The sequence below is a fragment of the Lissotriton helveticus genome, chromosome 3_1, assembly GCF_964261635.1.
Source record: "Lissotriton helveticus chromosome 3_1, aLisHel1.1, whole genome shotgun sequence".
NCBI lineage: Eukaryota > Metazoa > Chordata > Amphibia > Caudata > Salamandridae > Lissotriton > Lissotriton helveticus.
In genome coordinates, this window is record NC_136061.1 from 1,315,847,216 (window position 1) to 1,315,872,613 (window position 25,398).

The 25,398-nt window shown below is 45.5% G+C and overlaps 1 protein-coding gene across 3 annotated transcripts in view; it reads left to right on the forward strand.

The window, feature by feature from the left end:
* Window positions 1-25,398, forward strand: part of NFRKB (nuclear factor related to kappaB binding protein) — a 1,053,863-nt gene that overhangs the window by 555,064 nt on the left and 473,401 nt on the right. For 2 of the 3 annotated variants that reach the window (XM_078681973.1, XM_078681971.1), the window contains exons 20-21: window positions 23,113-23,333; window positions 23,626-23,893. In XM_078681973.1, coding sequence (XP_078538099.1) covers window positions 23,113-23,333; window positions 23,626-23,893 — 489 coding nt within the window. The remainder of the gene's footprint in view (window positions 1-23,112; window positions 23,334-23,625; window positions 23,894-25,398) is intronic. The other variant, XM_078681974.1, reaches the window with a different exon arrangement.

Consider the following 25,398-nt stretch of genomic DNA (forward strand, 5'->3'; position numbering starts at 1 on the left):
ACACACGTCAATGGTGCATAGGGTGATGTTGATGTCTGGATCTAAAGTAGTTTGATCTAGCTTGTTAAGAAAATCGGTAGTGTCCCGTAAGTATGTGGTCACCTCTTTCACTAACGGTTGCAGGTAAACATCTATATATTCCCCGGTAGGCTCGTGAATGGAGCCTCTGGGGGACACAATAGGACGAATGGTGGTCGAGTACGATCTTTATGGATCTTTGGAAGCATCTGTAAACTCGGGATCCTTGGGTTTGGTTGGGTAAGATATGCCTTGCCCTTCTCCGTGATGGTCCCCATTGTACAGGCTGTATCCAGGATGATTTTGAGGACGTTTGAAAATACTCTTGTTGGGTCATTGGTCAACTTCATGTAGAGGTCTGGGTTGGATACGTGTTCTGTAACACTCATTTGATAAAATTGAGAATCCATAATTACCATTATGAATGCAACAGGTAGGTTGGTCATGTCCTTCATCTTTTGTTTTTGCTAGGACTGCTCCTATCCCATACTCAGTGGCATCTGTCGGCACAATAAACTGCCTGGAGTAATCTGGAGCTTTCAGGGCTGGGCAGAAAACATTGCATCCTTCAGAGTGCCAAAAGCCGTTTGAGAGCTCACTGTCCAATTTACTTTCTTGGGCATTGTCTTGGAAGTGAGTTCTATGAGCGGGGACCACAATCAACCCATAATCCTTCACACACCTCCTGTAATACCCAGTCAAGCCAAGGAATGCCCTGACCTGAGTCTGGGTTGTTGAAGATTTCCTGTCCAGAATTGTCCGGATCTTGAGTTGGAGTGGCTGGACCTGGTCTCCACCTAAGGGGTGGCCCAAATACACAGCCTTTCCCTGCGCTATCTGGCACTTACTTACCTTGATAGTGAGGCCTGCACTTTGATGAAGTAGTTATATTGCCAGGTAGAGCTATAGATAGCAATATCATCCAGATAAGCTGCACTAAAGGGTTCCAATTCAGCAAGGACTTTATTCACCAACCTCTTAAGGACGGCAGGGACATTCTTTAATCCAGAGGGCATCACAGTAAACCTCGAAGTACACACATGGAGTAGAGAATGCTGATTTTCCCTTTTTCCAGTTGTCAGACCTACCTGCCAGTACCCAGATGTGAGAGCAAAGGTACTCAGATACGTCTGACTTCCGCATCTGCCCCCTGCTGAGACTTGGGGGTCAGGACTACCGGCAGCAGACCTCTCCGCGGCTGCTGCTGACGTCACCCTTCGCGCCAGGAGGCGCTTCAAAAATCACTGAGGGCTTCCGCAGTGCTGGATGCCTGTCTGACCTGCCACATCTGCTCCCTGCTGAGACCGTGGGGGCCAGGACTTCTGGCACCAGCACTGTCCGCAGCACGGCTGCTGCTGACATCACCCTTCGCGCCATGAGGCGATTCAAAAATCACTGAGGGCTCCCGCAGCGCAGGAGGTGCGCGGGCTTGCCCGAGCCGCAATGTGGGCCCTTCTGCGCCCGTCAGAACCCGTATGAGGTGGGCCGGACTCTCTCTCTCTTGGCTGCACTACCGGGGCCTGATCATCCAGTAACTACACTGAGGTCGCCGCACAGAGGCCCCGTCGATGGCAATTCAAGCTTTAGCTGCCCACTATATGGTCCATCAACCCCTGGACCCATCAGCCCCCAGCGTAACAAGGTAAGCCCCTCAGCTTGGCTCCTCCTTACTTGTTAACTGTTACCTGATCTTGAGGGAAAGGATAGAAAAGGACTTTGGCTTGGATTTACGGAAACTGGTATCTACACCCACAAAAGACCTAGACTTTGGGAGTTATGGGGAAGCACAAAACTACTGAGGTGACTTGCGCTGCTCCACTCACCAATACTATGGACTGCTTTTCACAAAGAGCGGTGGGGGTTCTTGATAAAAGAAATTGAACTGGTGACCCGACGATGTTCCCGGTCCCCGGCGAATCATGTACACTCACCAGCCTGTGCTCCCAGAGGTGGGTTGTAGGGCTCCATGGAGGGAGCTGAGTCGAGTCAGTAGCTATCCCCATACCCCCTACTGCCATTGAGACTGATAGTGATCAGGTAATTGTGGGGCCCATACAAGGAAGTAGGACACTAGCCCAAAGCCAAGCCCCCGAGTAGCTGTGCAGGAGGGACGGGCACATGGTGGGGTCGGGCTCGGGGCCAAGCATAAATATTCCACCCCTGGGGTCAAGGCAAAATGATCTAAAGCGGATACTCCAACGTCCCACACCCAGCGTGTAGTCCCCATATCGAAAGATGACCTGGCGGCCATGCTTGAAGCTGGTCTGAGCTCTCTTTTTGATCGGTTGGACTTCAAACTGGAGCCAATAAAACAAACAAAGGCTGTCCCTTATTGAGAGGGAATTTTCGAACTTGTCTCAACTCCTCAAAACCTCCAACCTTGTTTCTCGCTCCAGCGACGCAGCTGATGTATTTGCTGTTCCGGCTCCTGTTACATCGGTCACAAGTAAGCCCTTAAATGTACATACCTCGCATCCAGGGAGTACTCTTCCCCTGTCTGGCCCTCCTATAAGCATTAGTCAACCCTTACCTTCCATAGGTGGATTGCAGACGAGGGCATGCCCACATTTTTTAACTATACCAGAGCCCAGCCACCGTAGGGACGTAGCTATTCACACGAGGGCAGCAGACTGGGAAGCTTTAACTGTTGGCTCCGGTGCTCAGGACACACTGCCCCAGGGGTTAAACTATATCCACCTACCCCCGAAGCAACACCATATGTAGTCTTTCTAGGAAATGTGGCAGTTCTAAAGCTAGGAGCTTCCGAAGACTTTTATCAATTGAAGAATAAGATCCTTCATTGGCTTAACAACAACACACCCTTGGGCCTTAGAATGGAAAGGCACATCATCATGGTCAGGAGGGTGGCCTGGATAGGAAGCTTGAAAAGTGTAGCGGTGGTGATTGCATAATTATTAATTTTAACCACAAACACTTGGCAGAAAGGTTTCTCCATGCAGCTAGCCACTGTAACAGGACTGGCCCTTTTCCCTCCATCTGGGCATTGCCCCAGGGCTATTTTTACTTACCTTTACCTGTGGCACTGCAGCCTAGAAAACCTGTGACCCAGACTTTATTTGAAAGGCCTCAAGTGTTCTCATCGGTCCCTCTCTTCAATTCTTTTCAGTTACTGGGACAATTTGACACTTGTGATTGAGTGGTTGGGCCAGTTCACAGGAATTCTACGGTGCCTTCACAGCTCAATCCTAAGGACCAGTTGGCTCAGGGGACCTCTTGCAGTCATCTGCTGGATAATAACGTTTGTAATATCATTTCATGGAATATAGTAGGTTTGGGTAGTAAGTTTATGTATGCGGCGTGGTTGGCCTTTATCAAACAATATGACATTATCTGTTTGCAGGAGACTTGGACCGTCGATAACACTTACCTTTTAGAGGGATACAAGCTTTTTAACATTCCTGCAACTCCTTCAAGGGCTGGTCGACAGTATATGTGTCACTTAGTTTAGGAGGTGGTATAGTAGTACTGAACACGGATGACCTGTGTCTTCAAGCGCTAACTTTTTCTTCAGGGTCGCGTAGTTTACTGCTTTTGAACTTTTATCATGCCATTTCTTCCCTCCCCGAGGTGTGTAACGTCACATGTTTATGCTAATTTTTGACGAATTGTATTGCCTTGCCATGTAAGTTTGGTAATATAGCCCTGTTAGGAGACTTTAACACACATGTATGTGGGGACTTAAGGCGGTTGGGTTCGGGGGGCTAGTGAGGATTCCTCTTGCCCTCGGGTAGGTGGTGTGCACTTCGAACATAGTAGACAGGGGGAGAAACTAAATGCATTAGTTTGTGATGTGGATTTACAACCATCCATGGGAAAAATGTTGTCCTTTAGGAGGTATCTAATCCCGACCTTCAAGGGGTTATGCCGATAACCCTTCATTATTGATTTCATTCTAATCTCCACTCCCCTCTATTACCGGATCTCTGTCTTTTCTATATTAGCAAGTAACTACAGTGACCACAATCCCCTGTGTATTAAAGTTAACTGGCCCATATTTGACTCAAAAACACAGAGCAATGGAGGAGGAGTTCTGCGGGCAACGGATGGTGGGAGGCTGCTCAGGTGGGGGCAGATTTCCTCAGACATCCTGTGAGAGTCCCTTCTGGAGATGTGCCAGAGTACGTTCCAGATTTGTCAGAACACAAAGGCAGAGACCGACGAGTCTACTATTGTCCACGCCTTCGAAATTATCTCCAGTTCTGTCACTTAATTATTGACAGTTCCTCCCCACGGAGCCCAAAAGGAAAGGGTGCCTAGATGGTTTAATCTAGAATGCTCGCTTGCTGCTAGGAGGTTTAAACTAGCCCTGCTCGCTACCGGGGGCAATGCCGCATTAGTTCAAATTTGTAGAAAGCAGTATAAATTAGCCCTTATCAATTGCAGGGAGGCTTTGAAGGAAGAAGCCTGGGGTAATCTCATGGAATTCCATCAACAAGAGGAACCAGGAGCTATATTTAGGCAGGTCCTGCACACATGCTCCAAGGCAGTAGTCAGAAATACAGGGAGTGTGCAGTTCCTAAGGGTAGGGGAAAAAGGTATGTCAGCAGTAGCGGCCTGGATGAACAACAACTGCCTTCGCCTGAATGGCGAGAAGACTGAACTACTGGTGGTCGGGAGAGATACTTCCACATGGTCCCAGGCATGGTGGCCCAGGGAACTGGGGAAACTGCCCATCCCAGTAGAGAAGGTCAGAAATCTAGGCGTTATGCTGGACTCAGATCTCTCTGGTAAAACCCAGGTCAACAAAGTAACGGGAAGATGCTTCGGCATTTTAAAGGTGCTCCGAAAGGTGCTGGATCTTCTTCCTACTAAAGCCAGGAAGACCATAGTCCATGCACTGGTAACACCCCATTTAGATTACGGGAATGCCCTTTTGATTGGGCTCAGTCAGAGGGGCCTACATCAATTACAATGCGTGCAGAATGCCGCAGCACGACTGGTGCTTGGACTCCCAAGAAGAACTTCTGTTAGAACGGCCCTAGCCAGACTCCACTGGCTTCCAGTTAGGGAGAGGATCAAATTTAAGACCCTTTGCTAAGCCCATCGCAATGCGCAGGACAGAGGCCCAGAGTATTTAAAAAATCTCCTAACTATACATCGTCCGATCAGGAACCTAAGGTCATCTGGTGCGATGCTCTTTGAACTCCCCCGTGTCATTAGAGCTAAGATGGGAGGAAAATCTTTCAGGTACCTAGCCCCGAAACACTGGAACGCTCTCCCGCTTCATCTGCGGATGGAGCCTTCCGAACTGAGATTTAAGACAAAACTGAAAACCTATCTGTTACCTAAAATATAAACCCTCTCTAATTCCTCTAGTACCACAGCTCCTCTGGATATCTGGAATGTATTAGCAGTCAGCGCGGGGATACACAGTGTTGTGCAGCCAGGCGCTCTATAAATGTTTTATTATTATTATTATTAAGGTATTTTCTAAAAAGTGCCCTCACACACCACAAAGGATGTCTTGCTTCATCATTGGGCATTGCTCCTTGTCGGGCGGATGCTGCAAGGCCCGAAGGGCATCCGTGAATGGGATCTTTGGCAAGGATTTTTTTTTGGATGAAGCCGTAGGGTGAGTGCGGGTTTGTGGGCTAGATTGTGTGGTGAGTGAGGAGGTTAAAATAGGTCTAGGGCCATCCTAACCAAATGTGTTCATTCCCAAGGGGCCCTAGCCTAATTAAAAGTAATCAGCCCCAACTGGATATACTGATCCTATTGGGCTAGTGTGGTACATAGGGTCGACATGTCTCATGCCAGGTAGCCCCTAACGGATATGGTGGCACTTCATCAGGACCAAAAGAGTGATAATAGGTAATTTAGCACTACCGCAAATCTGGTTCAGTGGTTTCCTAACTGGTAACCAGAAGCAGTTAAGCGCCCTGGGTTGAGTGATCCAGAGGTGAAAGACCTAGGGGAAATTAGGGGAAGGGAAATAAAAAGAGAACAAAAGGACCGTGGTCTAGTTAAAATCCAAACAATACATTCAGTCGTTATGCTACATATGAATAAAGTTTAAAATAGGTGAAAATGGCAGTTGTAATGGCTGTGACTATATCGTGCAGCCGGTGCTAATATTCATCCATGCACTACCAGTGAATGCGTTGGTGGTGGTGATTCCAACCTTGATTGAATAGTTTTCGCAGTGGCTACAATCATGAGAAAAAGTAGCATTAGCAGCTGTTACCGACATACGATTACTCGTGGTGACATTATGTCAAATGTATAGTATTCATTTGGTGTGGCACGCATTTGAGGTAATTCATAATAGGCACATCAACTCAGGCATATATGCAGCACATTCATTGCGATTGTCAATCGTTTAGAAAAACGGTGGGTGCTACTAGACAGAAGTTTGCCCACCAAAGTTAGCGTCCCTTCAGATAAAAATGGCCCCACTATGTTAGTACTGGTAATTCAATACAATAGTGTTACATGAAAAGGCGAGACCGAACTTGCCGTAATTCACCGTTTATGTGACCGGGGACATACCCCTAGAGTTTAGGGCTTGTGTTGGCGGGCATGGCAGAGCATCTCGTTGCTCTGATGCTAAAAAGGAAATACAATTCAGAATATTAAAGTGCTTCTCTTACCAGGGACTTCATGCGGCGTTTCCACACACAGATATACAAGCATTCATACTCACGCAGGGAGGCAGTGCAACTAACTGCGGGCCTACCCTTGCTCCAGGCCCCGTAATGCTTGCTTCCTGCTCTGCGGTATTTGAGCGAGCCACGTGTTGCATCATTGCGTGATCGACTAGACTGCAAACTGGGGCAGTCATCTTAGAGGGGAACTTTATTAAAAAATACAGTGTTCCTAGACACGTGTGTATGGAGGTGTTGAAAAAATAATAGGTGTTGTGCGTCACTCCCTGTTGAACACGGTCAAACAAATGATATCACTGTAATCAGTGGATGGCTTTTTGGGTGCCTTTGGGTTCAAATCCCCTCTGACCCTCGGGGATTGAATCGTGAAAAAGTCAATAATGCAGTGCCGGCCGACCGGCACTGTGCCCAGTAGGCACTCCTTATGAGACACTGTCTCCAAATGTAATCAAAAGGTACTTTAATGTAAATCAAATACTGTACTCAAAGTCCGTTAGATTGGTACTCCAAAAGGTAATATCTTTATTTCTCTAAAGTTCATTTCGTTATCTCCATTTAATGGTGCAGAAAAAGCATTTCCAATAATCAATTGATAGATAAACATAAGTATTGCTCCTTCATTTGATGCAACCTCAAATTGCGATGTCTTTATCCCTATGCATTTCGGGACTCATGCCCTTCATCAGGGGATAATCGTGCCATCTGTAAATTAAAATATATGGCTGTTGTAGTGTGCTGATACAGGGGTGGTATCTCTTCCACTATTAGTGTGTGTCTGTGAACATGAATAACTACAGTGGGTCAAAGAGCAGTGAAACATGCAGTTATGGACAGAACAGCGTGTGTCAAAGTTGTAAAAATAAAGGTATAAGAGAACTGGTTATACGTACGATTAGAATGAAGTGCACAACATAACATAACGATGTGTTGTAGCTGCAACGCTGTCACTAAATAAATGGTGAAGGTACTAACGGATGTTCGACAAAAAATTAAGTGCACAGGCAGTGAATAGAAAGGAACCTTAAACCCAGGTGACGTCTGGGGTCGAACGCGTCTCTGTTAGATCAAAAAGCGGGTGGTTTAACCAAGTGAATCAGGTGTCTTACCGCTTGTCGGTTGAATAGGTGGACAAGTCTCCCGTAAATCTGGATCCTCACGGAACATGCGGTTGGGTGATGTGGTGTCTCCGTCTATCTCGGAGGTGTTTACATAAGTTATCGATCGCAAAAACGGACTCGTAAGTGTGACGGACTCCTAAGTGTCGATCGTTAACCACGATGGTGGACTATGTGAATAAACTCATTGTTGTGGTGGCCATCTTATCGTAGTTTGTGTGCTAGTAATATGCAAGAATGGTAAATGAATGAGTGGCAGTAAGCGTTCTGGTTGTAGGATAATGCAAAAACGAAAACGAGGAAAATATCGATGCTAATCAACTCTAAGTAAAATGTGGTGAAGACGGTAAAAAAAATGGTTTCATAGACCAAGTTAATAATCGTAATTGTCCTTGCTATTCAGTATCGGAATTTGCTGGAATAGTGACAATGAACAGTGGGAATTCACAAGTATACATGAAAAATGACAGTAAGTGTATAAAGGACATATGAATTGGCATGTATGAGCAATGATTTTCCTAAATAAAACATATATAATGAATGTAAATACTACAGAAAACAACTGTATTCCATACGGTCATTCAAGCCTTTCGGCTGACGGGCATCCAGTTTTTTTATCCAAAATATTTCACGTTGCAGTAGTTTCTTCCTGTTGTCTATGCCCTGTCTGAGCGGGACAACCTCCAAGACAAGAAATCTGATTTGACTGATGTTATGATTGTTGTTAATGAAATGTGCTGCAAGTGGTGATTCATAAATTTATTTCTGATGGTACTTTTATGTTCTGTCAATCGGGTCTTTATTTTTCTCTCTGTTTTTCCTACATACGGTAGGCTGCACGGACATTTCAATAGGTAGACCAAGTTCTTGGAATCACACGCGGCGTTGGTGAATAATTTGATGCTTTTCCCTGATGTTGGATGGCACAGTGAATCACCTTGTATTACGTTGTGGCAGGGACTGCAATTTAAACATGGTTTGGTTCCAGTATATCTGGTGTTGGTGGCTTTAGGTGTTGTGTCCAACAGGTCATTGAGATTTCTAGATCTCTGGTAAGCAAAAAGTGGCATCTGGTTGAAAATCCCATTAAAATCTGGTTCAAATGGAATCATTTGCCAATTCTTCAAGATTATTTTCTTAATCTGTGTGCTTCTTGATGAACATTCTGAGAAAAATACGGGTCTGTCAGTAAACTTAGGTCTGTTTTGTGTAGACAACAGAGTTTGGCGATTAATGCTGTTGACCCGTTCTTTAGCCGAGCAAAGGACTTGAGTGGGATAATTTCTATCTTTAAACTTGGCAATCAAGTTTTGCTCATTGATGTAAAATATTTCTGGTTGTGAGCAAATGCGTTTAATCCTTAACAGTTGGGAGTAGGGTAGATATTTTTTCAAAGGAAGAGGGTGACAGCTGTCGTAGTGCAATGAATTGTTTCTGTCTGTAGGTTTGATATAAAGATCGGTCTCAATTTTGTTGTTGTGACCCTTAACCAGTACATCCAAAACGGGTAAACTGTGGGTGCTGACAGAATGTGTGAATTTGATGTGATCATCAATGTTGTTGATGTATGAAATGAACTCGGTGATATCTTCTGGTATTCCATTCCAAATGAGGAAGATATCGTCAATGTACCTCCAAAAGTTTAAGATTGTCTTGTTCCATCTCCGATTGGTAAAAATGTGATCTACTTCAAGTCTGTGCATAAACAGGTTTGCGTAGCTGGGGGCTGCACAATTGCCCATTGAGGTCCCCACTAGTTGTTGGTAGAATTCTCCGTTCCAGGTAAAGTAGCTGTGATATAGTGTGTATTGTATAAGTCAATTCTTTATACTTTATTCGATAAAAACAAACTTTATCATAAAAGTACACAATTCATTGCTAAAAGAGATATTAACACTTTTAAAAAGTGAAATCTTTTCAAAAACAGCACAAAAATTTTAAAAATAAATTAAATAAAGTCCTAAAGCAGGGAGCAAAGGACAGAGGATCAGACATATTCTGGTGGGTGTATACTGTACACAATTTCCTGCCCCATGCTCATTTTACAAGTCTTGAACGTATCTACCAGGCCTTTCCCAAGAATTTGGCAACTCCGCAAAAAACCATCGTAGATGTTGTATCTGTTGTCAATATGCGGAGTGCCGTCACATGGTGCCTGACTCCCAGTTCTCTACATACTGGCTTTAACCACCTTCTCCTGGGTTCACTATATGCTCTACAGGCAAATAGGAAATGGGCTAAGGACTCATTAGGGTTTGAACAACCAGGGCAACTAAAATGATTAGACATAGGTGATATTGTATTAGTTCCAAAAGTAGAATTTGTAGTTCTTGTTTAATGGGATACAACATTAGAAATGATTCGATGGCTTCCAAGCCTCTATTATGAGGAATGGACGTGTATAGAGCACACACGTCAATGGTGCATAGGGTGATGTTGATGTCTGGATCTAAAGTAGTTTGATCTAGCTTGTTAAGAAAATCGGTAGTGTCCCGTAAGTATGTGGTCATCTCCTTCACTAACGTTTGCAGGTAAACATCTATATATTTCCCGGTAGGCTCGTGAATGGAGCCTCTGGTGGACACAATAGGACGGAATGGTGGTCGAGTACGATCTTTATGGATCTTTGGAAGCATCTGTAAACTCTGGATCCTTGGGTTTGGTTGGGTAAGATATGCCTTGTCCTTCTCCGTTACCAGTTAAGAAACCACTGAACCAGATTTGTGCTAGTGCTAAATTACCCATTATCACCCTTTTGGTCCTGAAGAAGTGCCACCAGATCCATTAGGGGCTACCTGGCATGAAACATGTCGACCCTATGCACTACTCTATTCCTATAGGATCATTAGATCCACCTGGGGCTGATTACTTTTAATTAGGCTAGCCCTTCCTGGGAATAAACATGTTTAGTTAGAACGGCTCTAGACCTATTTTAACCCACTCACTCACTGCACTACCTAGCCCACACACCCACACTCACCCTACTGCTTCATCCCAAAAAAGATCTCTGCTAAAGAGCCCCTTTGCGGGTACCCGTTGGGCATTGCAACGCCGGCCCGACGAGGAGCAAGGCCCAATAATGTAGCATGACATTCTTCTGGATGTGTGAGGGCACTTTTTAGAAAATACCTTCCTTCCCCTACCCTTAGGAACTGCACACTCCCTGTATTTCTGACTAGTAATCTCATGGAAGCAGCAACCTATAAGTGCAGTGCTAAGTTCTGGGGTATCATTAATAGCCCCATTTTAGGAGTAGAGGCCGCCAGTGTCCTCGAGACACATATCACAGAGAACGACTGGGTTAGTCATTTCGAGGGCATGTTCAAGGGACCTCCGGCCCTGCCACCTTTACCCGATTTTGCATCATGCCCAAAACTTTAACAGTAATGGTGGATGAGGTGAGGCGAGCTATTATTGGTATGACATGTAGTAAGGCCCCGGTCCCCGATGGAGATCCCCCTGATCTTTACCTGTTGGATGTGGCACTTTGGGCACCAGTGCTTGCTTCTGTAATTAATGCAGTTGCTAGGCTTGGTACCCTTACTTCATGGGCGACCTCTATCATCGTGCCAGTCTTTAAAAAGGGGGATAGGGACAGTACCATCTGCTATAGACCGATCTTCCTGTTTGATTCGGTGGTAAAAGTGGTCGGGAGGATATTGTTGGGTAGGTTATCGACTTGGGCTACTGACAATAACATCTTGTCTGAGGCTCAGTCTGGTTTTCGCCCTGGTCGTTCCACAGTTGACCAATCTCTGAACCTAATCCTGATTACAAGTAAATATACTGTAGCTCGTCGGGTACCATCTTCTTGGCCTTCTTGGATCTGTCTTCCACTTTTGATTGCGTTTATAGAGGCAAATTATGGCAGATACTTTTCTCCCTAGGGGTGGACAGGGAGATAGTTTTCTTTTTATATGACCCCCACTGTGACACTAAGGCGGTCGTGCATTACTCGGCTAGCCTGAATGTATCACGTTCATTCTCCGTTAGGGGTGGTGTCTGCCAAGGATATATTTTGGCCCCGTTTCTTTTTAACCTTTATATTAATAATTTAGAGAAAATTCTTCTGGAGACTAATGCCGATTACCCTCAGATAGGACGGTGAGGTCTCCCGGTTCTGCTATATGAAAACAATGCCATCTTGATGGCAAGGACTGAAAGGGGCTTGCAATCTTTTATCCACATTTGCACAGTTTATGGGAGATCTGGATTTGAAGATTAATAACACCAAATCATGTATTATGAGGTGGAGGTGCGACCTAGTAGACCGTACACCTTTAAGGAAGGGCTTACTCCGATCCCTAAAACGTCTGTGTTTTCCTAACTGTGGGTACTCCTGGATGATCAATTAAATTGGGGGCCTCAACTTACAAGCAAGAAAAAAATGACCTCAATAGGAAGACTGCCGCAATTTTGAACTTTGCTGTTAGATTGGGGAAAAGACCTGTGGGGGCTCTTCTGGAGCTCTACAGGTCTAAGTGTAGGTCAAAGGCCCTTTTTTGCAGTGAAATCTGGGGATATGTTGACACAAAGGACATTCAAATAGCGGAAAATAATTTCATGAGACAACTGTTATCCGTTCCCCAGGGCACCTCCTCTTTTATTGCCCATGAAAAGCTAGGAATTCCCCATATCATAGATCTGATAGCCTTTCGCCCGGTGTCTCTTTGGTTGAAAATATGGGTTAAGGAGGGGGATTCATGAAACAAGTCAATCCTTAAAGATTGCCTGGCTCTGGATCACGCATCCAAGGTACCATGGCTTAAATATATTGAAAGGAGTCTCATGAGCCTGGGAAGAGGAAACCTTTTTCCAACGCTGACGGAACAGGAAAGGAAGATCTAGCCCTCCTCAAGACGGTGTTTAGCACACGTCAGATCATTCTAAGGGAGGAGAGAGAGCTCATGAAGCCTAGCGTATGTTGCTTTGTCATATTAAGGACAACAGTGATGGCAGAGCTGTCCTTACTGGGTCTTGTGAACTCCTATGATCGATTCTTCCTGACCAGGTTTCGGCTTGATCTTTTGTATCTACTTCTCTAACATATCCAAGTGGATCAAAAAGAGGGTAATCTTTTTTGCCTTCGGCTGAGATGGTACATCTCCGCAGGACATGGTTCCTTTTACAATGTTTTGCCCTTTTTATGACACTCCTAGAAAATCCTTTTTAATTCCCATTTTGGAACTGGCCAATTTTAAACAAGTTCAGCCTGCTTTTATATTCCTTCAGATGCTGATGGGTAACATTGTATTTCATGTATTAAGTTTTTTTAAATCTGCCATTAGGCGTAGGGCGAGTTGTGATTAACTGGCCTTATCATCACCATTTCTGGTTTAATGCACTCGATCAGCCAACAGTTGCTGATTCATTTAATGGTTTTAATGTACCGCATAATGTGTTGTAACCTATTACTTTTAGTGGATGTTATATGTTGTTCCAGATGTCTGGGACTTCAGTTGCAATATGTACATACAAGATGAATTGTCAATTTGTTTACACCTGGTTCGCCCTTGTGATTGTATATATTGTACTATACCATAGTTTATTTTGTTAGGTTTCGCCTATTATCATTCGCTTGCGAATGTAATAGGCGAAAATTCAAGGGCTTGATCCGACTCCTCAAACCACTGGCGTTTCTTCCCAGTGCATGTGAGGTCACGTGGCCACAAAAGCGGGTCACGTGACCACACAAGCACGCGCATCTCCCTATCCGCCGGCCACACTGCTCTCTCCTCGCTCGCATTCCCGCCACCCCCACCCCCCCACCAGGCTCTCCCGCCCCCATCCGGCTTCCCTCCGGTCAGTTTTGTTTGTTTTCAATGGCTGTGAATCATGCTCCTCTCCTCTGCACTCCCCCCTCGTTCTCCCCCTCTGTTTTTGTCATAAATATCATATATTTGAATTCTTTCAGTGCCAACTCGGGCTTTCGTCTTCCTTAGTTTGACAACATGAGTGCATTTTACTCTAGGTAATTCTAACAGCCGTTTCTCGAGTTGGGAGTTTGGACTTAGGTGGTAGTGGTATTAAACGTGCTGCCTGTTCTCCAATAACAAAAACTGTACTTTCCAATACTTTTAAAATATATTGTTACGAAGAAGGGAAAACAAAATTGCCAAACATCAGTCTGAAAGTAGGGCCCCTTCTGAAGTGGGATATCTGAGGGGTGTGATCAAATTCACAGATGGCTCGGGTCACAATTACTATTCCCCCCCACCCCAAAATAATAGTACAATTGGGTTGCACAAGTATTTTGTCTTTGCCTGCGGAAAACAAACACTTGCTGGTCTTGCCTTGTATTTCCTTTCTCGAATGTTGCATCATTTCATTTTCAGTCCAACGTGAATCTGGCAGCTCCATGTGAAGACGGTGACTTTCCCTGATAACGTTTCTCCAGCTCCTCACAGGAAAAAAACAGCCAATCTTTCAAGGAGGACTTCCCGTGCCAGGAGTCAGTCCTGTTACTTGAAAGTTGTGCAGAGATCTCTGGAGCAAGCACCTCAACTCGCTGTGCTATCTTATCAGCTCTGCTGGGAATATTGTAGCAAACGACTGGCAGTGGCCACACAATTAAATATCAGCAAATGTGAAGAACTCTAATGGAGTTCTTCACACAAAAGAACAAGCACTGGCGTTGCCAATAGGTTTCGCATTTGGAAAGTTGGAGCTATTGGTTTTGTAAATGACATTTTATATTTATATATTGTTATTGACAATGCCAATAACGATATATAAATATAAAATGTCATTTACAAAACCAATAGCTCCAACTTTCCAAATGCGAAACCTATTGGCAACGCCAGTGCTTGTTTTGTTATTGTGCTTTTATGGTTTTATCAAACATGAAACCGAATAAGGATATTTTGACTTGACTTGACTTCTCAGATACCTGGCTGCCCCCAACGTGTCAATCAATTCATCTGCTCTAGGAATTAGATGTGCATCACGTTTTGTCACTGCATGGAGCTCTCTGTAGTCCACACAAAACCTCATTTCTTTCATTTCACCCTTGGAGTGAGGTTTGAGCACTAATGCTACTGGGCTGGTCCAAGGGTTCTCTGAGGGTTTAATGACACTCAATTCCAGCATCTTGCGTACCTCAGCTTGGATGCTTTCTCTGACATGATAAGACTGCCTGTAAATTTTGTTTTTGACAAGTAGGCTGTCACCAGTGTTCTCATCAAGGATACACCAGCTAGTTTAACTAGTGGCCACAGAAAAGAGCTTAGCATTCTGACTAATGACTTGCCTGCAGGTATCCTGCTGTTGGTCAGTGAGGGTGTCTGACAAGACCACTCCATCAACAGACCCATCCTTTGGATTGCTGGAGAGGAGCTCAGGGAGAGGTTCACTCTCAGCTTCCTGTCCCTCATCTGTAACCATGAGCATGGTCACATCAGCTCTATCATTTTATTTATTTATTTGAAGAGTTTTATATAGCGCTGGCTAGACCCGGAGGTATCAGAGAGCTCATAGTAGGGCTTCAGGGGGTTGACATGTATAACTGTTTTAGGAGATTTACCTAGGTCCACAAAATAGGTAAGCTCCCCTTTTCTTTCCAGGACAGGATAAGGTCCACTCCGCTTGTCCTGGGGGGCCCTAGGTGCCATAGGCTTCAATACTCATTCCCTTGGTTGGGGTTGGAACTGTACTATGACAGCCTTTTGGAGTTCCTGGCTGGCTTGAAGATTTTGGCTTTCTTTTTCCGTGTAGTGGAGCGAAGGCTAAGCACATAATCCACTATGTCTTGTTTTGGTTCTCTAAAAAGATTTTTCCCATCCTTCCTTCGCAAGACTCAGTGGACACCTAACAGGATGTCCAAACATAAGTTCAAAGGGGGAGAATCCCACTCCCTTCTGTTGCATTTCCCTTTAAGTAAAAAACAGACCTGGAACTAAGACATCCCATCTCCTCTGAGTTTTTCAGGGAGTCCACCAATCATGCCCTTCATTGTGCGGCTAAATCTTTTTACCAGACCATTGGTTTGTGGGTGTTCTAGGGTAGTGAACTTGTAAATTACTCCTCCACATGCCTTTCAGGTATGCAACCATGAAGTTTGTGTCTCTGTCTAATACTACCTCCGTAGGGAAACCAACCCTGGCAAAGATGCCAAGGAGGGCCTTGGCCACTGCAGTGTCCAAACTCGGGTGGTGTAGTGGGCAAAAGAACGATGGATTTAACCCAGATCTTTTGACTGGGGGAGAATGTTTGCATTGTCAGTATTCCGTCCATCATTTGTTTGCTGTAACACTTTTTGCCCTATGTGGGATGGTAATGCCCAGACGTGGGTCCCTTGCTCACTGTGCCACTGGATTCAAGCTAGCCTGGCTGAAGGAGGGTGACATACCCTGAAACCGTTCCCAGGATGCTTGTTTCCGGTCCAGGGAGGACCTGGCCTGGCAGTTCGGTCTGGACTGTTCCCATGGGGCCCAGGGTCAAGACTGATTTGCATATGGCTGGGTCCAAACTGGGGTGGCGTAGTGGGCAAAAGAACGATGAATTTAACGCAGATTTTTTGACTGGGGGAGAATGTTCGCATTGTCAGCATTCCGTCCATCATTTGTTTGCTGTAACACTTTTTGCCCTATGTGGGATGGGTATGCCCAGACATGGGTCCCTTGCACTCTGTGCCACTGGATTCAAGCTAGCCTGGCTGAAGAAGGGTGACATACCCTGAAACCGGTCCCAGGATGCTTGTTTCTGGTACATGGAGGACCTGGCCTGGCAGTTCGGTCTGGACTGTTCCCATGGGGCACAGGGTCAAGACTGATTTGCATATGGCTGGGTCCAAACTGGGGTGGTATTGTGGGGAGAAGAACGATGACTTTAACCCAGATCTTTTGACTGGGGGAGAATGTTTGCATTGTCAGCATTCTGTCCATCATTTGTTTGCTGTAACTCAAGACAGTACAAGCATGGCAGACTGCGAGGTGGGCTTTCGATCTATGCTGCCTGCAAACTATCTTTACACATTAACCAGTTAGAATTTAACAAGGATTGGATCGCCCGCATTGGAGTGGGAAGCCCCAACTCGGGCAGACCGCTGCTTTTGCTCAACGTTCACATTTCTCCCAACACCAGCAAGAAAAAGCCCAAATTGGACCATCTGATTCAAATTACATGCAATCTTCTAAACGAACATACCTGTTTAATCTCCGGCGACTTCAACATAAACCTTTTTCAAAATACAACTGAGGACTTCCTTGACACATCCCTAGCAGTTCCATCACACCTCGCGGTAAAATCGATACCCGCAGTAACAGACTAACCAAACTGGGACAATATACTGTTCTTCAACTCAGCAGTAAGGGTTTCACCGTACTGAATGGCCGCTTCCCTACGGACACTCCACAAGTGTGGGAAAAAAAAATGGCCACACCCACCCATTTCTGGATTTTACTTTAGGCGACAACGAAATGCTCCCCTTGATAGATAACTACTGCATCGCAACATCGGGTGAGAGCGATCATCATCCCCGGCTAATAAGTCTATCCTTCAATGTTGCCCACCACCTGGTCATCTGCCACACGCTAACTTACACTTACACTGAGAACCTAAGAACATTGAAATGGACAGAAACCCAAAACAATGGAAAAATGCAGATCTCTTGTCTGACGTGAAGAGGTCTTCGCACCAACAGACGCATGGGATGCTCTAGGAAACCGACTACTGAGTGAATTCCTGTCTTCCTCACAAAATTCATTACACTCCAATCAATTACGCATCTCAACAGAGACCAAAAAACTAAAAACTCAAAGAAATTCTGCTCTACGCCTTTCCTGGAAGGGCTCAGGAGACCCCCATCTATTCAACAACTATAAGCAAACTCAAAAAGCATTCAGATCATCTATTCACAGAGCCAAGAAAAAAAGTGGCTGACCAGTTTGGCTGAAAGTAGTACACTCCAATAAAAACTCTAATTCAGAGCTATTTTGGTCTCTGGGTGCAAGCTGACAGGGCAGCGCAAATATAAGCGAAGAAGAATGGGCCCTCATTTAACAAACCACTTCAAAGAACACACAATCAGAGACGACTAATCCTCCAGTCATTTGTCATCCAACCCAGTGCAGCCACTATTAGCACCCACAAGTAATGGCAAGCCAGCAGTGCAAAACAGACCAGTTGTCCCTGACCAGGCCGCCACAACTATCAACACAGTAAACCAGCCAGACTACTTCCTGACAAAGATTATGGAAGATCCAGAAGCACTTAGAAAAAAAAAAACGAACGCTTCATTAGTAAAGCGATGTCAGACGGAGCACCCGGCCCTAATGGCCTTTCCCAGGCCCTGTTCAAAGCGGACTAAAAATTGTGGTCCGAACACTTGGCCCTCTCATATCGTTGGCTCCATCAAAACATACCAAAGTCGTGGAAAGGAGCCATAATTCATCCCATCTATAAAGGAGGCAGGTGAACTGACCCCCAAAAGTACAGGATGATAGCTCTTCTAGACGTTGAATCCAAACACCATGCCAGTCTATTGCTCGAATAACTTTCATCCTGGGCACATAAAACCCAGTGCCTACATTTTAGACAGACTGGCTTTGTGGCAAAATCAGGAACCACAAGTAACTTGCTTGCCCTATCCGTACTGATGGAAAAAGCAGCGGCCCAAAGAATGCCATTACACTGCTGCTTCATTGACTTCAAAGCGTCCTTTGATCAGGTGCAGCAGGGTCAGATGTGGCAAAAACTGCAGAAATGGGGAATACTCCCCACCCTTTTAAAGGCCATAATGCAACTCCACTTAAACACATGGATCTGTATAAAGCTGGGAGAGGGATCCCATGTGTCAAGAAAAATACAGACATCCTGTGTTAAACAAGGGTGTGTGTTGGCCCCACTCTTTTTTAATATTTTATCTCACTCTATGGACAGTGTAAATTCCCAACCCCTCAACTGGGTGGACTCCGCATTACCAACTTGCTACATGCTGACGATTTGGTTTCACTCAGCCACACAGGGTTTGGACTACAAGGGCTACTTGATCAGCTGCTGCTCCCCTACACAATAAGTAATGCTTTGGAATTAAATCTATCAAAAACAAAGTCCATAACCTTCGGGAAGTGGAAGCAGCCGAGTGGTAGGTGGTTCTTCAACAGTAAAAACATCAAAGCAGCGTCATCCTACAAATACCTGGGGATTTTCCTGGATTCGAAAGGAACTTTCCTAAAACATAAAGAAGTGCTCAGGGCAAAAGCCCTTTCACTTGAGACTGCATTAATGAAGCTCGCGAGACAGTTACTCGGTCCGAGTCTATCCCCGCCGTAAACAGTAATCAAAGCGAAGATTATAAACTATCTATCATATTGCCATGAGATCATGCTGGGGACCAACACTAACATACTGAATAAAATAACTACCAGAATCTTCAAGTGATTATGGTACCTTCCGAGATCATCTTCACCAGCCCAGGTTAGGCTTGAATTTGGCCCTACTAGATCATCGAGGCATTGAGGCTGGCGCGTTTATCAAGCTGTGCAACAGACTGCGCAACTCCCGGGTAGGCAGCCTGGAGGCCAAGTTCTGGCTAGAAATATTGACTGGCCAAATTGGCCAAAAACACCGACGCCACCTGGAACGCTCCCTGCACTTACTTGACATATAAGAATAATGGGGAACAAACCCATGCCAGCAGGCCCTAAAACTTTCCATCGAGAGAAGTGTCTGACTTTGATCCTTTTTACTCACAGGGCAAAATTGGCCAAAAGAAAACGCGCCTAGACAGTTATCTCCGAATTTAAGCCAAGGGCTGCAGCCCCTTACCTATCAAGCACCTATGCACTGTCATGGAAGAAAAGGTTCACGGCACTGGGAATGGGCAAATGGCCCTTTTTTAAAACACTTACCAGAATGACGTCATTCAAGTGATAACACTGAGTGCAGGGGGTGCGGCTACCACTCTGAATCAATTGAGCACATGGTTTGCGCCTGTCCAGCACTGTTTACCCAAAGAAGGTCCCTGTTGCGGGGCGAATGGAACAAACTCGGCGTTCAATCGTGTCGACAAGCCATTATAGCTGCCATGAACCCAGAAAACACAATGCTCAACATCCGCTTTACCAAATTCGTCAGAAGAGCGGCCAAAACCCTTGGAATGTCAGGTTAGCGAGCACCCCCAATACAACCTGTACATCTGTGATGTCACCTGTGCCGCCAATGAACACTTGAACATTCTGAACAGATTCCTAAATCACTGCCCAGTCTCTACTGTTTTATCCACCTTCACTACACCTTTTAGAATGTTAACGTCTTGCCGTTTTTCGTCCTCCCTCAACAATGATGACACTGCTCCAGCCAGCTTATGCTTCACATCAGACATACCAGAAACCCAGACAATCACGATTATTTAATCACCAGGGACATCCCCAACAAACTTTTAGCAAGAATACCACTTTTTCTTTTTTTTTTGTATTAACGATTTGCCTTTTTAACTTTTTTGTGTACAAGAAGTACTGTTTTTTAATTGTCATGATTTTAAATAATCAAACAATAAAAAAATGTCACAGGTCAACACCAGGCTAGGTACAAATTGGAACTAAAAGTGCACCACCAGCGGCACAGTTTCGGCAAAATGGAGAGGTCAAATTTAGTGTCAGGAGCCCAGTGTTAGTCAATGGAGACTAATAGTGATTTAAGTTGTGTTGCTCAAAGGTAAGTAAATGGATTTCAGGGGTGGATCTCCTTGAGGTAAAGTAAGCACAGGGGGGCCACAAGGCAGCTGGGTGCAGAGCGCCAGTGCAGCATCGGACGCCCAATGCAAATCGATAGGGGAGATCGGTTTTGGAGAAAGGCTGCAGGCTCAGCCCAGGAGGCTGAACGAAGAAATCCCATGGCCCCTCAGGTAAGATCTGATACTAGAGGATGTAGGGACACTGTTGGTCAAGCTCCCCAAGGCCCATGGGCTTCAAGTGCAAGGTTGTCCTTTGGCGTCGGGGAAAGTCTTAATGGAGCAGGTCGTGGGCAGGGGAAGTCTTCGGACTGAGGCGGAAGGCGTCGATGTAGAGTCCTGCAGGGGTCAGCCCACAGTGGACTCTGACTCAAAACTCTGGGGAACCTTCACAAGACCGGTGGGGTTCTTTAACTAGGGCCATGGGTTCTGGGGGCAGAGGTGGGTCCAGAGGCGGTTTCGCAGTTCCTCAGGGCAGAGCTGTTCAGTTTTAAAGTTGTTTTTCCTTTTGGACAGGTAGTCCGCTGTCCCCAAGAGATTGTGATTTTTATTGAAAGAAGGCAGTCCTCCTGGGGTTGAGGTCGCTGGGCCTGAAGTACGAGTTGACTTTTGTAGCAAGGGCAAAAGGCAGCAGACAGGTCGGCAGGTGCCAAGTCAGTTACTGGTTCTTCTGCTGTTGTGGCTCTTCAGGATCCGGCCTTCGTAGGTCATCAGGAGTCTGATTTCAGGGTCGCCACCTAACATACTAGATTTTGGGGCGTTACAGGAGAGTGACTAGTAGGGACCAATGGGTTCCTTACATGAGGTGTCTACACCCTCTATTATGCCACCCTTCAGTTGGAGGGGGGCATAGACCTACCCCTGTTTAAATAGTCCCACCATCTTCAAGATGGCGGGCAGTGAAAAATGAGCTTCACTTCGCCTCCAGCACCCGAGGGGTGGAGCTGGTGAAGGAAGGGGGACACACCTATTCTTCTCACTTAGTTTTCACACCGGTTCTCCCGCCAAAAGGGGAGGATTGAATTGTGGGCTTCCATCTGCTGCTAGCAGCAGAAGCTGGGGTCACATTACAAAGGTGGCAAGGCCTTTGAAGCCTCGCTCTCGAGCTCTGTGCTCATCCTGGGGAAGATGGTGTGCCATGTAGACTTTGTCGTTTTTCCCTGCACCATGGCGTGCAGGCTGCATCGGAGATCCCTAGCGGACCTGTTTAAGTTCTCATGCCTTAGGTACCATGGGTACCATTTACTAGTGACTTACAGGGGGAGGGGTCTGAAGTTGTGCCAATTGTTAGGGGAGTAGCTCTGGCACAGGAGACCTGGTTGGCAGGGACCCTGTGCACTTTCATTCGAAACCACATCATGTTCCAGGCCAAAAGTTGGGGGGATAAACATGTCAAAAAAGGTAAACTCTCACAATGTTCCACAAGGCGTAGAACACCAGGGCCTGTGAGATTTCATAGACTGAAGGAAGGCAAGATACCACATATTCCCCTCCATATAGTTCTGTCCACATCCCCTAATATTTTGACTTTATAGCCCACAGCTTGAAACCTTGGTGTTATTTTTGCCTCTTCGATTCACATGTAAATATTTGTCACTGCACTATTATACCAATGACTCAGCATAAGAAAAATTTGTACATGTCCCCTTTACCGCCTTCGAAAGTCTCCAATCAGTTCCATAGTACTTAGTCAGTTGGTCATTACAACTGCTACTTGTATGACCCACGCAAAGGTCCATATCCTTGCTGGACAAGGTTCGTAACTGTGTGAATAGAACCCTTTTCATTGTGCCTCGGCATACACCCACCAGTGAGTTTTGAGAAGCCTGATGGTTCTCAGCTCAAAAGAGGGCCATCTACTTGTTGCTGATAAGTGTATTTAAAGTCATCCCAAGCATATCCCAGGAACGTTTTGACAAAATATGGGCTACACACTCACCAGTTATTTACGAATCATCAACCAGATCTTCCTGGTAACTCCCTAATCACCATGCACAAACTCTTTACTTTCTAGGTCCCTGCTATTGGAACTCACTGCCTTCTTAGATCTGAGCCTGTACCTCACTCAGTGAGTTCAAAACTACAATAAAATGCTATCTAATTCAATTTAAAGATTACTTCATCAAGTTTCAAAATCAGTGTGTTGTGAAATCTACAACATACCTGATTAAAGGTTTTATTCTTTGCTGTCTTAACAAAACACAAAGCGCATCATGTTACAGTGCTTCGGTCATCGTTGTTGGTTTATGTTATCCATACATTTGCCCATCAAGCTGTGTACAAGAGCTTTCTTATGTACACTATTTCTGTTAACATCTTGGCCTCATGTAAAGAAACCAATATTCTGAGTTTTTCGGTATGAATGCAGTTCAGATGTTATACCGCTACTATAGTGGAGACAAAGTCAATATATTAAGTAACTTATACCAATTTTAAGAATGTAGGCATCTGCTTGTGAGCCTGCATGCATGTGCACAGTGTGATGTTTTATGATGTTGATAACAACAGGAATAAGAAAATAGCAGACATAAGCCCACAAGTGCCCATATAGGGGTGCACAGTCCCTCAATACTGTGATAATATGTAATGCAAGTTTTTACTGTAGTCTTCTTCTTCTGTTCCCCTATGGGGGTTCGTTTTAACAGCCACAGACATTTCTGACAACTCTGCATTTTCTTTCCAGAAGACTAACAGCAAGGAAGGTTCTCAGAAAGTAATGGGAACTGGTCCATCTGAGCCAGGTCAGTCATGTTTCGCTGACACCAGCATCCCGACAACCCCTGGCACTCCTGGGACTCCAACCACCCCAGTGCTACCTTGTACTCCGTTATCTCCATTGCCTGTTTCAACAGTGACAAAACCTTTGCCTAGTGTCTCCATCGAACCTTCCAAACCTAGCCAAAGGTAGGAGTCTCTTCAACTTAGAAATATTTGTTCAGCAAAATTCCTGCCACTTTGCCACACAGAGTAAAGATGTCAACTTTGTCTTGTGCCCTACCTGCCGTTGATACTCGATTTTTAGTGCTCTTCCAGCATTCAAGCAATGTTGGAAGAGCACTATAAATAGTTGTTTGTTATCTCTGTAATGCCCTTTCTAGCTTATACATTGGATAAGCTGCTCCTTGGCAGAAAGATTCTGTTTGTACGCTTACGTTCGTTTATCTGATGTGAGATATAGCCTGTTTCTCTTTTACAGTGTTCTGCTGATGCCATCACCATCATTGGGGACATTGCTCTCGCCAACTCCTACACCACAGACCCTCACAGTGACACAGACTGCAACTCGGGTGGTCAGCCACTCTGTTGCTTCGGGGTTGCCACAGGTGCGTGTTGTTACAACAGCCTCTAGTCTTCCCACCGTTTCTCAGCAGACCTCGCTGGTTACCTCAACATTGCAGCAACTCACTGCCGCTGCACAGCTTCGTATCCCTACCACTGCCATACCAACCAAGGTGTTACCCCAGGTGAGAATCCATTACTTGCAAAGTGCATGTTTATTTGTTACTGCAGGGGTGGCATTGGAGCAGTTTATAGTTGGAGATTGTTGGACCTGGGGGTTCCAGATCACATAGGGTAGCCTGGCACAGAGTAGGATGGTCAAACCTAAAGGCAAAAGTGTTAAGTTTGCGTCACACCCTTACAGTAACCTAGCATCCATCCATTCAAAAAGGACACTACACCAATTGTTTTTAGGAAAATAAGAGCTGTTTTATAAAAATAATTCTGTTTACTCTTTTGTTATCTTATCCAACAGCTTTGTTATTATTTAAATCAATTATTTCTCTCTTTGTTCCTTTACATCAATTTTAACTCAACAATTCGTTGTTCCTGGTGAAACACTCAATCTCCTAAAAGACAAAAGTTAAACACAACTTCACAGATTATATTAAGCAACGGCAAGGTTGGTGTTTCTCTATGGAGTAATCAGTGTATACATTTCACTCAAAAGCCCCTTTGTCTTTTAAAGCTACCCAGGTTTAGCAGACAGTTCCACCAGGAATTTACAGTAACCTTTCTCTTCTGCCACTGTAATAAAAAGGTTAAGCAATAAACATAGTCACTGACAGTACTTAAATAAGTTTAGAAGCCTTTTCCCCACTTTGTCAATCTCTGTACTTCCAGACTGATTGTAGGGGAAAGAATCTCCCCTCCGGTTCCTCTGTTGTCAGTCCTCAGACCCACAGCTGATCACAGTTTCCTTGTTAGCCCCCAGATCACTCCTTACTTGAATCATCTGGCATTTGTCTCCAACGTCCCGGGCAGCTGTGGGGGGCAGAGGTGTTAAGTAACCCCAGTTCGTTCCCAACAGTGCCTCCCCCACAGGTCAAGCCACTCGATCACTGGCCTAACGCTGTGGGAAGGCTGCACGGGAAGTAGAGGAGCGGCGTCCGTGGGCAAGCGCAGGAGACCACTGATTTCCCCGCTGAACCTGCTCGGACACGGCAGGCCTCTTGTTGCTGCTCCGCCCCCACAGAGACTAGCGATCACCCTGCACAGGGCCTGCGCAGCTCCGCGGCGGTGCGATCCACTTCAACAGCGCCTCCCCTTCCTCAGAGACTAGCGTTCGCCTCATAGGGCCTGCACAGCTCCGCGGCGGCGCGATCCACTTCAACAGCGCCTCCTCTTCCTCGGAGCCTAGCGTTCGCCTCACAGGGCCTACGCAGCTCCGCGGCTGACGCGCAGCTCACTGCCACTCAATCTTCCCTTTCCTCAGAGCGGCCACGCTAACTGTCAACACTGCCACCGACTCTTTCCCCAGGCTTACTATCTCCCACCCGGTCTCACTCGTGAATAGGATTGTTCACGGGTTGGCGAAATTTAACCCAGGTGAGAGGGGATCAATAGGGGAAAGCGTGGCGTATTTACGATCATAAACCGCAGGAGAAGAAGGGGGTAGGTATCAACTCCACTCCTTCTGTCCTCTCTCCTATCGTGGTAATTCAGTCAAAGTTTCTAATAGAGGTCCACC